The sequence below is a fragment of the Colletotrichum karsti genome, assembly GCF_011947395.1.
Source record: "Colletotrichum karsti strain CkLH20 chromosome Unknown Scaffold19, whole genome shotgun sequence".
In the NCBI taxonomy this organism is placed as follows: Eukaryota; Fungi; Ascomycota; class Sordariomycetes; order Glomerellales; family Glomerellaceae; genus Colletotrichum; species Colletotrichum karsti.
The window spans coordinates 797,680-809,761 of NW_024065919.1; the positions used below are offsets into that span (position 1 = coordinate 797,680).

General features: G+C 54.6%; 6 protein-coding genes across 6 annotated transcripts; 4 read left to right on the top strand and 2 right to left on the bottom strand.

Moving 5' to 3' along the window:
• Window positions 1-332: 332 nt before the first annotated feature.
• Window positions 333-1,295, bottom strand: CkaCkLH20_06557 (l-xylulose reductase; the record flags this gene model as incomplete). Its single annotated transcript, XM_038889274.1, has 3 exons — window positions 333-593; window positions 655-1,056; window positions 1,119-1,295. 3 exons carry the CDS (start codon window positions 1,293-1,295, stop codon window positions 333-335), a joined length of 840 nt encoding a protein of 279 aa, XP_038745572.1.
• A 451-nt stretch (window positions 1,296-1,746) lies between these two features.
• CkaCkLH20_06558 (phosphoribulokinase/uridine kinase) lies at window positions 1,747-2,457 on the bottom strand (the record flags this gene model as incomplete). The annotated part of the gene is made up of 1 exon (XM_038889275.1): window positions 1,747-2,457. One exon carries the CDS (start codon window positions 2,455-2,457, stop codon window positions 1,747-1,749), a length of 711 nt encoding a protein of 236 aa, XP_038745573.1.
• Window positions 2,458-2,736: 279 nt separating this feature from the next.
• Window positions 2,737-4,104, top strand: CkaCkLH20_06559 (alcohol dehydrogenase GroES-like domain-containing protein; the record flags this gene model as incomplete). Its single annotated transcript, XM_038889276.1, has 5 exons — window positions 2,737-2,785; window positions 2,839-2,858; window positions 2,911-3,194; window positions 3,252-3,813; window positions 3,868-4,104. 5 exons carry the CDS (start codon window positions 2,737-2,739, stop codon window positions 4,102-4,104), a joined length of 1,152 nt encoding a protein of 383 aa, XP_038745574.1.
• Window positions 4,105-4,776: 672 nt separating this feature from the next.
• Window positions 4,777-5,710, top strand: CkaCkLH20_06560 (short chain dehydrogenase reductase family; the record flags this gene model as incomplete). The annotated part of the gene is made up of 3 exons (XM_038889277.1): window positions 4,777-5,434; window positions 5,486-5,617; window positions 5,670-5,710. The coding sequence occupies 3 exons, from the start codon at window positions 4,777-4,779 to the stop codon at window positions 5,708-5,710; spliced, it is 831 nt and encodes a 276-aa protein (XP_038745575.1).
• A 1,403-nt stretch (window positions 5,711-7,113) lies between these two features.
• CkaCkLH20_06561 (phosphatidylethanolamine-binding protein) lies at window positions 7,114-7,765 on the top strand (the record flags this gene model as incomplete). Its single annotated transcript, XM_038889278.1, has 2 exons — window positions 7,114-7,511; window positions 7,573-7,765. The coding sequence occupies 2 exons, from the start codon at window positions 7,114-7,116 to the stop codon at window positions 7,763-7,765; spliced, it is 591 nt and encodes a 196-aa protein (XP_038745576.1).
• Window positions 7,766-9,963: 2,198 nt separating this feature from the next.
• CkaCkLH20_06562 (g-specific adenine glycosylase) lies at window positions 9,964-11,868 on the top strand (the record flags this gene model as incomplete). The annotated part of the gene is made up of 1 exon (XM_038889279.1): window positions 9,964-11,868. One exon carries the CDS (start codon window positions 9,964-9,966, stop codon window positions 11,866-11,868), a length of 1,905 nt encoding a protein of 634 aa, XP_038745577.1.
• Between the last annotated feature and the right edge of the window lie 214 nt (window positions 11,869-12,082).

Here is a 12,082-nt window from a genome sequence, read left to right on the forward strand (position 1 = left end):
TTGACGTCCAACAAAAATGGCTCATTTGCCTGTATTGTGAAAAACAGGACGAGTGATGTCTAGGGAGATGGCTACAGTTTTCAGCTTTCACACTTGTAAGCCAACGCCTCACGATCTCCGGTTACAACTTCATGTTGCAAGTTAGCAATTAAGAGTTCGAGAACCAAGTTCTACAGAAGTATAGGTATGATATAGAAAGAAAAAGCATCAGAAACAACGATGCACTGTGTTATAACACTCCCTCAACATGCCTATAATTCAACATAAGGTGAGATATTTGAAATTGTAGATCATTTTAATGTGGTAACTTAAATCATGTTCTGTTGTCACATCTACCTCGCGGTGTAACCGCCATCGATAATGAAGTCCGCACCCGTCGTGTATGAGCTGGCGTCGCTGGCCAAGTACAGGTAAATGCCCTTCAACTCCCTGGGGTCAGCGTCTCTACGCAGCGGCGTCAAGCTGAACCACTCCTCCTTCATCTCGAACGGGCAATCGCCCGAGATAGCTGTGTCGATGTAACCAGGGGACACGGAGTTGATGCGGCCTCCCCACTTAGCCCACTCGACAGCCAGGGACTTGGCCAGATGAATCTGCAAGGCACCTCGGTGTTAGTCCGAAAGGTCAGTCAGGCCACACGCGGAAGACACTCACGGTTCCAGCCTTGCAGGCATTGTAGCAGCTCTGCTCCTGCGGCACGTTGGCGGCGTGGCCGCTCATCGACGCCGTGATAATGCCGACGCCTCCCTTCTGCTCGCGGAAGACCAGGCCCGCCGCCCTCATGCAGTAGTAGGCGCCATCGAAGTCGACCGAACGAACATGGTCCCAGTCCTCGACCTTGTCGTCGAGACCGCCTGCCTTGGACGGCACTCCCGCATTTGCAATCATGACGTCCAGACGGCCAAAGTCCTTGACGGCTTCGGCTACGGCCGCTTCTACTGCCTTGTAGTTGCGGACATCGACCTGGTAGGATTTTGACTTGACGCCGAACTCCTTGGTAAGGGTCTCGATCAGAGAGTTGGCTGCTTTAGAGGACGTGTGGTACCAGATGGCGATCTACAGGTAGCATTTCATGTCAGTCATGTCTAGTATATCCGGGCTGAGAATGGCGGTCGTACGTTGGCGCCGGCTTCGGCGAGACCCTTGGCGATTTCGTGCCCAATACCCCCTGCTCCGCCAGTGATGATGACAGTACGGCCGTCGAGACGGAATTGCTTGAAGACACTGTCCTGAACCGGGGGGTTGGGAGCCCGAATGGACTTTCTTGTTCCGTTTGTAGTGCCGTTGGTGGCCATTTTGGATATACGGAAGGTGATATGAAAGCAAAGCTACAGTAGGAAACAAATCTTTTTGGGACGATTGTCTGACAGTTGCTTTATCTGCTGATGTTAGGCTTGACTTCGAGGCGAGGGTTTTGTGGTGTAGTCGAAAGGCTTTCTCTCGCAACTTCACGACCAGGGTTCAAATAGAAGTCACGAGAGACGCCTGTGCCTCTCATAAAACAGCAGCCATCCTGGAACACACCAGCTTAATTTCCCGTAATTGTGCCTTAGACTTTGGTCTCCGGGCTTCCGTCGCCGTCCCTTGCTCGCAGGCCTCGGATTCGATGGCCGCACCGGAACACTGTCGCCCTCACAACAGAAGCTACTCAACAACACAGCCCAATGGAATACCAAGAGACATTCAAAGCCAAGTAACTACACATAGGGAGTTTCGAGTTAATCATAGCGTTGAGTTTGTGATTTCCTAATTAGGCAGCTCTTCTACGCTATCAACCGGTACATCATACCTTCCCTCACTGCGCTTAGCCACGAACTCGCCGTTGATCATATCATTCGTCTCCGCCCTATGAAGTGCATCTTCCATAGTTGTCTCAATACCAGCCGCAATGTGCCGTTTCGCGACCCTCATGCGAGCCAAGCTTGGCTCAACTCTTACAAGCCACCTGTCATCCACCAAGGGAGCAATCTGATCCCAAGGCTCTTCGTCGACAAGCAAGTAGTTCCCTTCAATGATACAGACTTCAACGTCCGCGTCGACAGTGAAACCACCAATCACGGGGTCCTTGATCTTGTGATCGAAAGTCGGGGCCAGAACCGGCCGCTGCCCCGCCGAAGACCGCAGCTGGCGGACGAGGTCGACGACCGCCGGCCCGTCGAACGTCCAGGGTGCGCCGCGCCGGGCGATGGCTTCCGCCGCGTTTGGGAGGGCGCGCAGAGTTGCCAGGGGTAGGTGAAAGCCGTCCGCGGACAGGACGATGGACTTGGGGTGGGGCTCGGGAGAGGTGTTGATGGCCGACACGACGCGCTGGGCGATGGTTGTTTTACCGGAGCCAGGGGGACCCGCTAGCGCGATAATGAGGCGGGGATGTGTGTCCGAGATGTCGGAAGAGGAATGCTTCTTTTCGTCCCACTTGGAGAGGATCCGGTGGATGAGAGACTGGTAGGTTGACTCCATGATGGCGGTTACGATTTGCTGTTTGCTGCTGCAATCGAACGGGAACAACGACCCTAGCGAGGACAGCAATTATAGACCACTGATACAGCACAGCAGACTCATCTCGGAGACATCTTTCAGGAGAGGCTCACTGCTTGCAGCGTAGAGGGACGCCCGCTCTACGAGCGTCGGGCAACAGTCGCCCGACCGCAGCTCGGCCCCTCACGGCGGCCCCACCCCGGCCGGCGCCGCAGTACCCCGCCATCGACGTCACGGCCATCTCCCGCCTGCACAAATAAGATGATTGCAAGCTTGAGGGAGTTCAACCAACACTTCCATACTATTCCAAGTCTCGTCACCATCAGGGTTGTGATCGAAATTAAACTCAACCCCATACACCAGAACTCAAGATGTCGGAAATAGTAAGCCAAGCTCCCCGGCTGCCTCGATCACAGCGCTGATCGGCCCCCTTAGAACCCTGCCTTCGTGCTCCACTCCATCAAGAACGTCTCGTTCGAGAACCGCGAGGTGCCTAAGCTGCGCGATGAGTACGACGTCCGCGTGCACATTGAGCAGACGGGTATCTGCGGCAGCGACGTCCACTACTGGCAACGCGGCCGCATCGGCGACTTCATCCTGGAGTCTCCGATCGTCCTCGGCCACGAGAGTGCCGGTACCGTCGTCGAGGTCGGTAGTAAGGTGAAGAACGTCAAAGTTGGCGACCGCGTGGCGATCGAGCCCGGTGTGCCGTGCAGGCAGTAAGTCTCGCCAGCTTTTTCTCTTCCAATGAGATGTATTCTGACAGGGTGAAAAAGCTGCAATCACTGCAGAGCTGGCACTTACAATCTCTGCGACGACACAATCTTCGCGGCCACCCCGCCATGGGACGGGACGCTGCAGAAGTACTACATCGTCGCGGGCGACTACACATACCCCATCCCGGAACACATGTCCTCCGAAGACGGTGCGTTGGTCGAGCCCGTCGCGGTCGCCGTGCAGATCTGCAAGGTCGCGGAGCTGAAGGGCGGGCAGACCGTGCTCGTGTTCGGATGCGGACCCATCGGCGTGCTCTGCCAGGCGGTGGCCAAGGCCTACGGCGCCAGCAAGGTCATCGGCGTCGACATCTCCGAGTCTCGGGCGCAGTTCGCGAGGGACTTCGCGGCTGATGATGTCTACGTCTCCGAGAAGCTCCCGAACGCGCCGGAGGACCCCGTCGAGGCTGCGCGTGCAGTTGGAGAGAAGATCGTCAGGGACTACGGCCTTGGGGAGGGCGCTGATGTTGTTCTGGAATGCACGGGTGCTGAGCCGTGTATTCAGGCTGGAGTTTTTGCGGCGAAGAAGGGTGGTACTTATGTCCAGGCTGGCATGGGCAAGGAGGTAAGAAAACCCTTCTCCGTGCGTTATGAGGGCTCTTGAACTAACTTGCTTCAGAATGTGGTTTTCCCCATCACTACCGCCTGTATTCGTGCCTTGAACATCAAGGGATCCATCAGATACACCACCGGATGCTACCCTGAAGCGGTAAACTTGGTGGCGTCAGGAAAGGTCAACCCGAGAAAACTGATCACGCACCGCTACAAGTTTGAAGAGGCGGTGGAAGCATTTGAGGTTGTGAGACAGGCGAAGGAGGATACACTGAAGGTTGTCATCCAGGGAGTGCCAAAATAGCGTATGGAACAAAACTCAAAATCTAATCGATATGACATGAACTTTTCCCCATTACAAAGAGTCCATCCTATTCCAGGCCTGTTCAGCTTCCTGCGAGGCAATGATTGTTAATTAAATGAAATATGCAATGTACAGAATGATTGTTGTAAGATCATTTCGAGAACGTGGTGATTTCTTTCTAATTGAGACGAGGATATAAAAAATGACACTGGAGTTGAGTTGTCATTGCTTTCTCACACCGTCAATACTATCTAGTGACATCAACATCATGATGGATGCCACAAACCCTTCAAGGCACATCATCTCTCCACGATGTACAAACACTGATAAATTCAGAATAACACAGGCTCCATAGACTGTCATTGAGATCTTGAGCCCTCAAGTCAATAAGTCACGGCTGGGCCAATCTCCGGACATGGGCCACAGGCGTCCGCTTCCCCAGGTTCCCCGCACCGAAGCGACCCACACCGGTCCGGGCGACAGTCGACCGATCTCCTGATTCGCGCCTGGCCGCGATGACGGCACCCGGATCCGCCTCTCCCGTGAGTGTCCCGGTACAAATTCCCCGGCACTTACCTGGCTTCTGCCCTGGTCCGAGGTGTCAGACCACACACTACCACATCACCACAACCTCACCTCTAAACCCAGAATCTCAGCCACAAAGCCGCAACCATGGTCCTCCCAAGCCACCCGAACCCCGCAGCGCCGGTCTTCTCCCACTTCAACCTCGCCGGCAAGACCGCCATCGTCACGGGCGGAACCCGCGGCATCGGCCTCGAAGCCGCCCGCGGCCTCGCCGAGGCCGGCGCCAAGGTCGCCATCACTTACACCAGCACGGCCCCCGAGGAGGCCGACGCGACCGCCGCCGCCCTCTCCAAGTCGGGCAACGGCGTGCTCGTCAAGGCCTACAAGTGCAACGTAAAGGTACGCGCCGAGGTCGAGGCCGTGATCGAGCAGGCGACGAAGGAGGTCGGCGGCGGCAAGCTCGACATCGTGGTCGCCAACGCGGGCATTGCGGACCACATCCCCGCCATCGAGTACCCGGAGGACAGGTTCCGCGAGATGCTGGACGTGAATTTCCACGGCGCATTCTGGACTGCGCAGGCGGCGGCCAAGGTGTTTGAGAGGCAGCAGAAGGGTGGAAGCGATGGGCGGGGCAGCATCGTCTTCACGGCATCGGTGTCGGCTATTCTGGTTAACGTTCCGCAGAAGCAGGCGGCTTACAACGCCAGCAAGGCGGCGGTGGTGCACCTCGCCAAGTCGTTGTCTGTGGAGTGGGTTGACTTTGCGAGGGTGAACTGCGTGTCTCCCGGGTTCATCGCCACGGATAGTGAGTCTTTGCCTTGTTCTGTTGCAGTTTGAATCATACTGACGGACGTAGTGCTTTCGGTGCACCCGGAGGAGTGGAGGAAGAAGTGGTTCTCGATGATTCCTGGTGGACGACTTTGCGAGCCCGCTGAACTCAAGGGCTCGTACGTGTACCTGGCCAGTGACGCGAGCAGTTACATGACGGGTATGTCTTCTTGCTTTCACTTGCACCTACAAGTAGATGCTAACGGGTACAGGTGCCAATCTGGTGATTGATGGAGGTTACACGTTGCCATAGTCGACTTAATTGATTGATAATAAAAAAGCGTTGCACAAGCTAAACTCAATGACTTCTATAATTCCAGTGATTATTTAAAATATTAGCGGTATTTAAGTACAATCGCTGGCACCAACCACTTGCATAATTATAGGAAATACCTTCACGCCAAAGAAAATAATAACTGAACACGAGGAATTTATGTAGAAATGATCACAACGACTAAAAATAAAAGGAATAATATAAAATGTGAAAAAAGTCAAAAAGAAGTCTCAACTCGAGAGCGGATTCTAACCCCTGTAACTCCCCGAGGTGGGCTCGAACCACCAACCTCCAGATTAACAGTCTGACGCGCTAGCCAATTGTGCCATCGGGGATTTGAGACCTGATTGGTTAACATCTTCTAGCACAACTGCAACTCTAGTAGCGTGAACCACTGAGATTGGGCAAGTGCGCGCATTGAAGACAGGCTCTCATCAAGATGGCTTTTCTCTGCAAGAACTTGGAAACTGTTGATCAAATGGATCTCAATTGAAATCGCCCAATTTCCATTGGCATAAGCAGAGGAAGACCTTGCAGTGTGGCCGCCATCACAGATTGCTTGCCGGAAGTCTATTCAGTCGGTACATGCTGAACCAGCCTGTACAGCATACGCTGAAGGTCGCCTTCTCCTCACGATTGAAAAGGATGAGCATGCATCCTCTTTTGACTTTAATCAACTCTGTCTGACAGATGCCTAATTTGAGTTGAGTTTGGGAGTTTCTTACCAAAGCGGCCCGCCGAAATACTTGATTAGCCCCCATGTTTTCAATTAAGCAGAGCGACGGTTGAGGATGAAGCAACGAGCGTCTACTGCTGTCATTTGTGATTTCCAACGTTAAGCGACGTTTGCATCTTGTGCCCTATTGTGCCTTGTAGTCTGCCTGGAAACAATTCCAAACACATTGCACAAGACGGGAAGCTTGTCTTTCGGGATCAGTTGCTGTCTCGAGTGTGTGTTTCTCCAGTCTTCCATTGCTATTAGCGTCCATCGTCATTATGATCTCAACCTAACTCACCAGCGCCACTATTCATGGCAGTCCAGTACCATCAATGGACCTCTTCCGCGACCAATAAAACATATCGAATACTCTTTGAATGAGAAGGCAATGGCCATTTCCGTATTTCTCGGATAAACAAGTTGACACAGTTAACAAGCACCTTTATATCTGCCAAGACTGTTCGCGCATCTGCAGCAGCAATTTTCCACCACTTGCGTCAATCCCCCTCATCCCACGCCCGACCCCGCGTAGGTCATCGCGCATCACGTCTTCGGGTCAAAAACACCCGCTAGCCATCGACCAATTCATTCTTGAAAGGAAGTAGTTCTCGTCAATCTTGCATCAGCTTCTTCTTCGTACACATCAATTGAACAGATCAACACAATGTCGCTCGCCGACCACGCGCAGAAACTCACAAGCACGCTCGAGGAGGCCAAGCTCGTCCCCGGCTCGGCGGCGGGGCTAATCCCGGAGGGCTTCAAGCCCACGACCAAGCTCGAGGTGTCGTTCGCGGGCAAGGCCGTCGAGACGGGCAACTTCTTCCGCGCGGGCGAGTGTAAGCTCGTGCCCGGCATCTCCTTCAAGGCCGAGGAGGGCGCGCCGTCGAACGCCTCGTACACGCTCTTCCTGACCGACCCGGACGCGCCGACGCCCGACAACCCGCAGTTCGCCTTCTGGCGCCACTGGGTCCTCCCCGGGCTGCAGCCCCTCAGCGGGGATGCGGTGGTCGGGGAGACGAAGCCGGCGTTGACGGAGTTCCTCGGACCCGGACCCAAGGATGAGTAAGTGGCCAATGCAGGGAACGCGAATCTGAAGCAACTTGCTGACGTCCCCCATCATCAGCTCCAAGCCGCACCGATACCTTTTCCTTCTTTACCGGGAGCCTGAGGGTCTCGACCTGAAGAAGGACGACGTTGGCGGGGAGGAGTTCGTGCAGAGACGGTCGTGGAAGCCGGCGGAGTTTGCGGAGAAGCATGGGCTGAAGCTTGTCGGCGTCAACTGGATGACATGCGCCGGTGACGGCTGGACTGCGTAACAACGCCAACTTTGCTTGAGCATATAGCGCAACTAGAAAGGAAATTAGAATTGAAGAAATCAATCTAAAATGCGCGTGCTCTTACAACGAACTAAAGAGAGTCTTGAAAAATTGAGGATGCACTGGAATATCTTTTGGGTTGAAACAAATGGCTCAAGGCCAGGAGTGCTTCCTCTGCCTATTCTTCATCTTGAGGTGACTTTTTTCATGCTGTTAATCCGCCAAGCCGTGATTTAGAATGAGAAAGGCTTCTTTTCCTGAGGTATTAACACGTGATTGGTTTCGGATCATCTCTGAAATTTCTGACTTCTCTTCCTCTCCCTCGTGTGGCCTTTTACATCAACTGTGGAAGAGTGGCCAAAACTCAGACCACGCTCGCGAGGTAGCAATGGTTTCGCTACTTAATCTCGGTCACAGCCTCCGTGGCCGTATATCGACGTATTCTGTTGTTAAGGAACTTCATCGGGCCGCAGATCAATGGGCTATTTGTCTCGGAAGGTGGGCATCTCTCCACCCACGACAATGGAAGTGCAGTACCTGATGAACATCGAAGGAATGAGAGCGGAGCAAAATGTATCGTGAAGAGCATTCGGGGCCACCGGCGTCTCGAAAACGAGGCCTCTATTCTGCGCAAGTACCAGGCAACAAGTTCCTTGCTCCGCCCACTTGAGGATGAGATCAAGAACCCAGCCGACCCTCCGTCCATTGTCTTGAAATACCTTGACAGCGACCTCCTCACTGAGTCAAATCGACAGAGGTTATCTCGATCTGACATTGAGAAGGTGGCTAAAAGCGTGCTGGGAGCCCTCCACATCTTACACCGGAACGGTATGGTCCATACTGGTTCGTAATTGGGTACCCAGTAACACCTCAATCCAAACAGCGCGCAGCTGATCCTCCGGTAGACATCGAACTGGACAACATATTTGTGAATCTTGGTCAACAAGGTGACCCTGAACGATTCACCGCCATCCAGCTCGGGGATTGTGGGGGCGTAGTCTCCAAGGACTCCAAGTACGCTACAGAGCCGGGTCATCTCATCGGCGCAAGTGTCACCCGTAGCCCTGAAGTGTAGTTCGGTCTCTCATGGGGAGCCTCGACGGACATTTGGTCCTTTGGAAACGCCGTACGTACATTGAATGGGCTCTTCAATCCAAAGACGCACACTAACATGGACGCCTTGTGGAGGTTCTCACCTTATTGTACGGGGGAGGGTTTCACATCTTCAATCCTGCCAATGAGGGTTGCAAACCCGAGGATGAATACCATGAATTGGTGGTATTATCCCGGATGTACCGCTATTTTGGACCTTTCCCAGTTCATTCCAGGAGATTGCCGACGACAATGCAGCGGGCGTTATCGGCTTTATTTACAGTATGGACCCCCCGACGAAACCTTTTCTTCAAGTCACACGCCGTGAGGTACCGCCTGCGGACCGGGATTTTATCCTTAGGATCTTGAAGTTGGATCACCGTGACCCGTGACCGTCCTACCGCCGAGCAACTCCTGGAGGACGAATGGTTTAGCGAAAAGTCTGACGATACTCGAGAGCCGCTACCCCCTTCCAGCCTTATTTCATCGAGTGTCAAATAGCAACAGTACATCCTACTCGTACCCCCAAAGTCTTGCGTACTGCTTGTTGCGCATGTCTTACGCGTTTACAAGGCGAATGAATCGCGATCGTTGAGGCGCAGAATTGCGCGATGCGATAAGACCGCAATTATGTACGTCATTGACCACGGTCCTGTAGTCTAGTTGGTTAGGACGTCGGATTCTGACTACCATCAGATTCTTCCGTAAGCCCAGGTTCGAATCCTGGCAGGACCTTTTTGGCTTCTGCAGCTGAATCAACTGGTCGTGGGCATGTATTTTTGATAACGAACATGGAAAATGTTCTGCTGGTCAACATCTGACAGGTTCTAGCCTCCCTGAGATCGATGGTGGAGGTATCAGAAGCGATGTCTCGAAACCTTTTTCATGTAAGCCAGTTGGTTACTGTGCAGTTTACAGTGGTCCGTCCCTGAATCGATCCGGGATTCAGCGGTCTCAACTCAAAATCGACGCTAAATTGATTCGCGTGCTGGCCTCAGCGCCCGCGACGTCGAAAAAAGCAAATACCACTTTAAATTTGACACCAGAAGACGCGTCTCACGATGAAGCTCTAAAGTCAACGCCTTCATGTCCTAAATTTTACGAAAATGCAGCGCTACGTCGTCCGGCGACAGAGCTCGCTTGCAGCTGCCAAGAGAATATTGGCCCAAGCCGAAGACGAGCCCGAACTAGAGCACAAGAAGCCGGCGGCGAAGCAGCCCAAGACGCGTCAGGTCACGACACAGCCATCACCACCGCGAACCGACGCGTCAGAGGAGGACTTCAACCCGGGCGCTGAGCCGGATGACGACGGCCATGAGATCGTTGAGCCCCAGCCAAAACGGCGCAAGGTCGAAAAGGCCAAGAAGCCCACCAAATCCGAAGCCGCAAAGCTTCACGCATCTTTACTCGGCCCTTCAGGGGAGCTGACCGAGAAGGACGCCTGCCCTCCGCCGTCAAGAACACACGCAGTCTCGTACCACCGACCGCTTCTTCTGGACGTATCAAGCGGTAGAGACGGACGGGATTCCCTCCTGGCATGGTTCGACTCCATCAGCACCACCCGCGGCATGCCCTGGCGCAAAGCCTGGATCGACCCGGCCTCCATCCCGGACCCTTCGGAGCTCCGCGCCGCGCTCGAGAGGCGCGCTTACGAGGTCTGGATCAGCGAGATCATGCTGCAGCAGACCCGCGTCGCCGTCGTCATCGACTACTGGAACAAGTGGATGGCGCGGTGGCCCACGATCCAGGACCTCGCGGCCGCGGACCCGGAGGACGTGCTGAGCGCGTGGCGCGGGCTGGGGTACTACTCCCGCGCGACGCGGATCCACGAGGCTGCGAAGCTTGTCGTTGCCGATGAGAAGTTCGAGGGCTTGATGCCGGCGGACACGGCGGAGCTGGAGGCCAAGGTTCCCGGCGTGGGGAGGTATACCGCCGGCGCGATCTCGGCCATCGTGTTCGGGCGGGCGGCGCCGATGGTTGATGGGAATGTGTTGAGGGTGTTGAGTCGGCAATTGGGTGTTTTTGGAAACGTGAAGACGGACAAGATGGTCATTGATCTCTTGTGGGCTGCGGCGGACGCGCTTGTCAAAGCTGTTGCGAGGGATGCTGATGGGATTGACGAGACCAAGCCTCCGACGAGCGATCGGCCCGGCCGGTGGGGGCAGGCGTTGATGGAGCTGGGAAGCACCGTCTGCACGCCAAAGCCGAACTGCGGCGAATGTCCCATCACGGCGACATGTCGCGCTTACGCCGAGGGGCTCCTTCTAGCTACAAGGTCGAAGAAGGCGCCCAAGGTGGAGGACATCGAAGATCTTTGCTCGATATGCGAACCGTTCGAGGAGGAGGCAGACGAAGGCGTCGCGTCTGGCGAGGACTCCGACGCTGCCCCGAAGAAACCGGTCAAGGCGACCAAAGGAAAGAAGTCTGCTCCCGGACCGAAACAGGCTACCCTTTCAGCATTCTTCACGTCGAAGAGCGCAGCGAAGGTCGAAGATTCTCCGAAAACGCAGGCGGTAGATGCCAAGACATTGGAAGTCATTGCCAACCACGCCAGGAAGTTCCCGCTCAAGGTCGTCAAGAAGGCAGTCCGAGAGGAAGAAGCCCTCGTGTGCGCGATCCGGCGCCCTGACGGACGTCTCTTGATCCATCGACGCCCCGAAAAGGGTCTTCTCGCGGGACTATGGGAGCTACCCAGCCATACCCTGCCAGCCGGCTCAAGCAATACTGCAGCATCACGAAAGAAAGATGCGCAGGCTTATGTGTCGGGTCTGGTCAGTGGTGGTGGAAAGCCGAAGCTGCGGCATGCTGGAGAGCTGGGTAGTGTGCCCTGGCTCTTTTCGCACCTCAAGCTGACGATGCATGTTCACCTATTTGAAGCGGATGGATCGGATGATTTCGTCTCGTCGCATGCCCGGCACAAATGGGCTACGGTTGAAGAGATGGAGGACGAGTCGATGGGCACGGGGATGAGGAAGTGTTGGGCGTTGGTCAAGGAGAGAGTGGATGAATAGGCGCGGCTCGGGTGAAGTCGAGCCTGATGTCCTGGATAATACCCCCAGCCTGATTGTGTACATGTAACATTATAATGAGACTCTGACCTACCCGATTATTAGATCAACTTACCCGGCAGAGCACCCCGGGAACAGCATTGACCTGGTCAACCGTCCTACTTCATTCGTGACGAGCGATCTTCCTCAATGGTGTTCTCCTGTACTGAAAAGACGC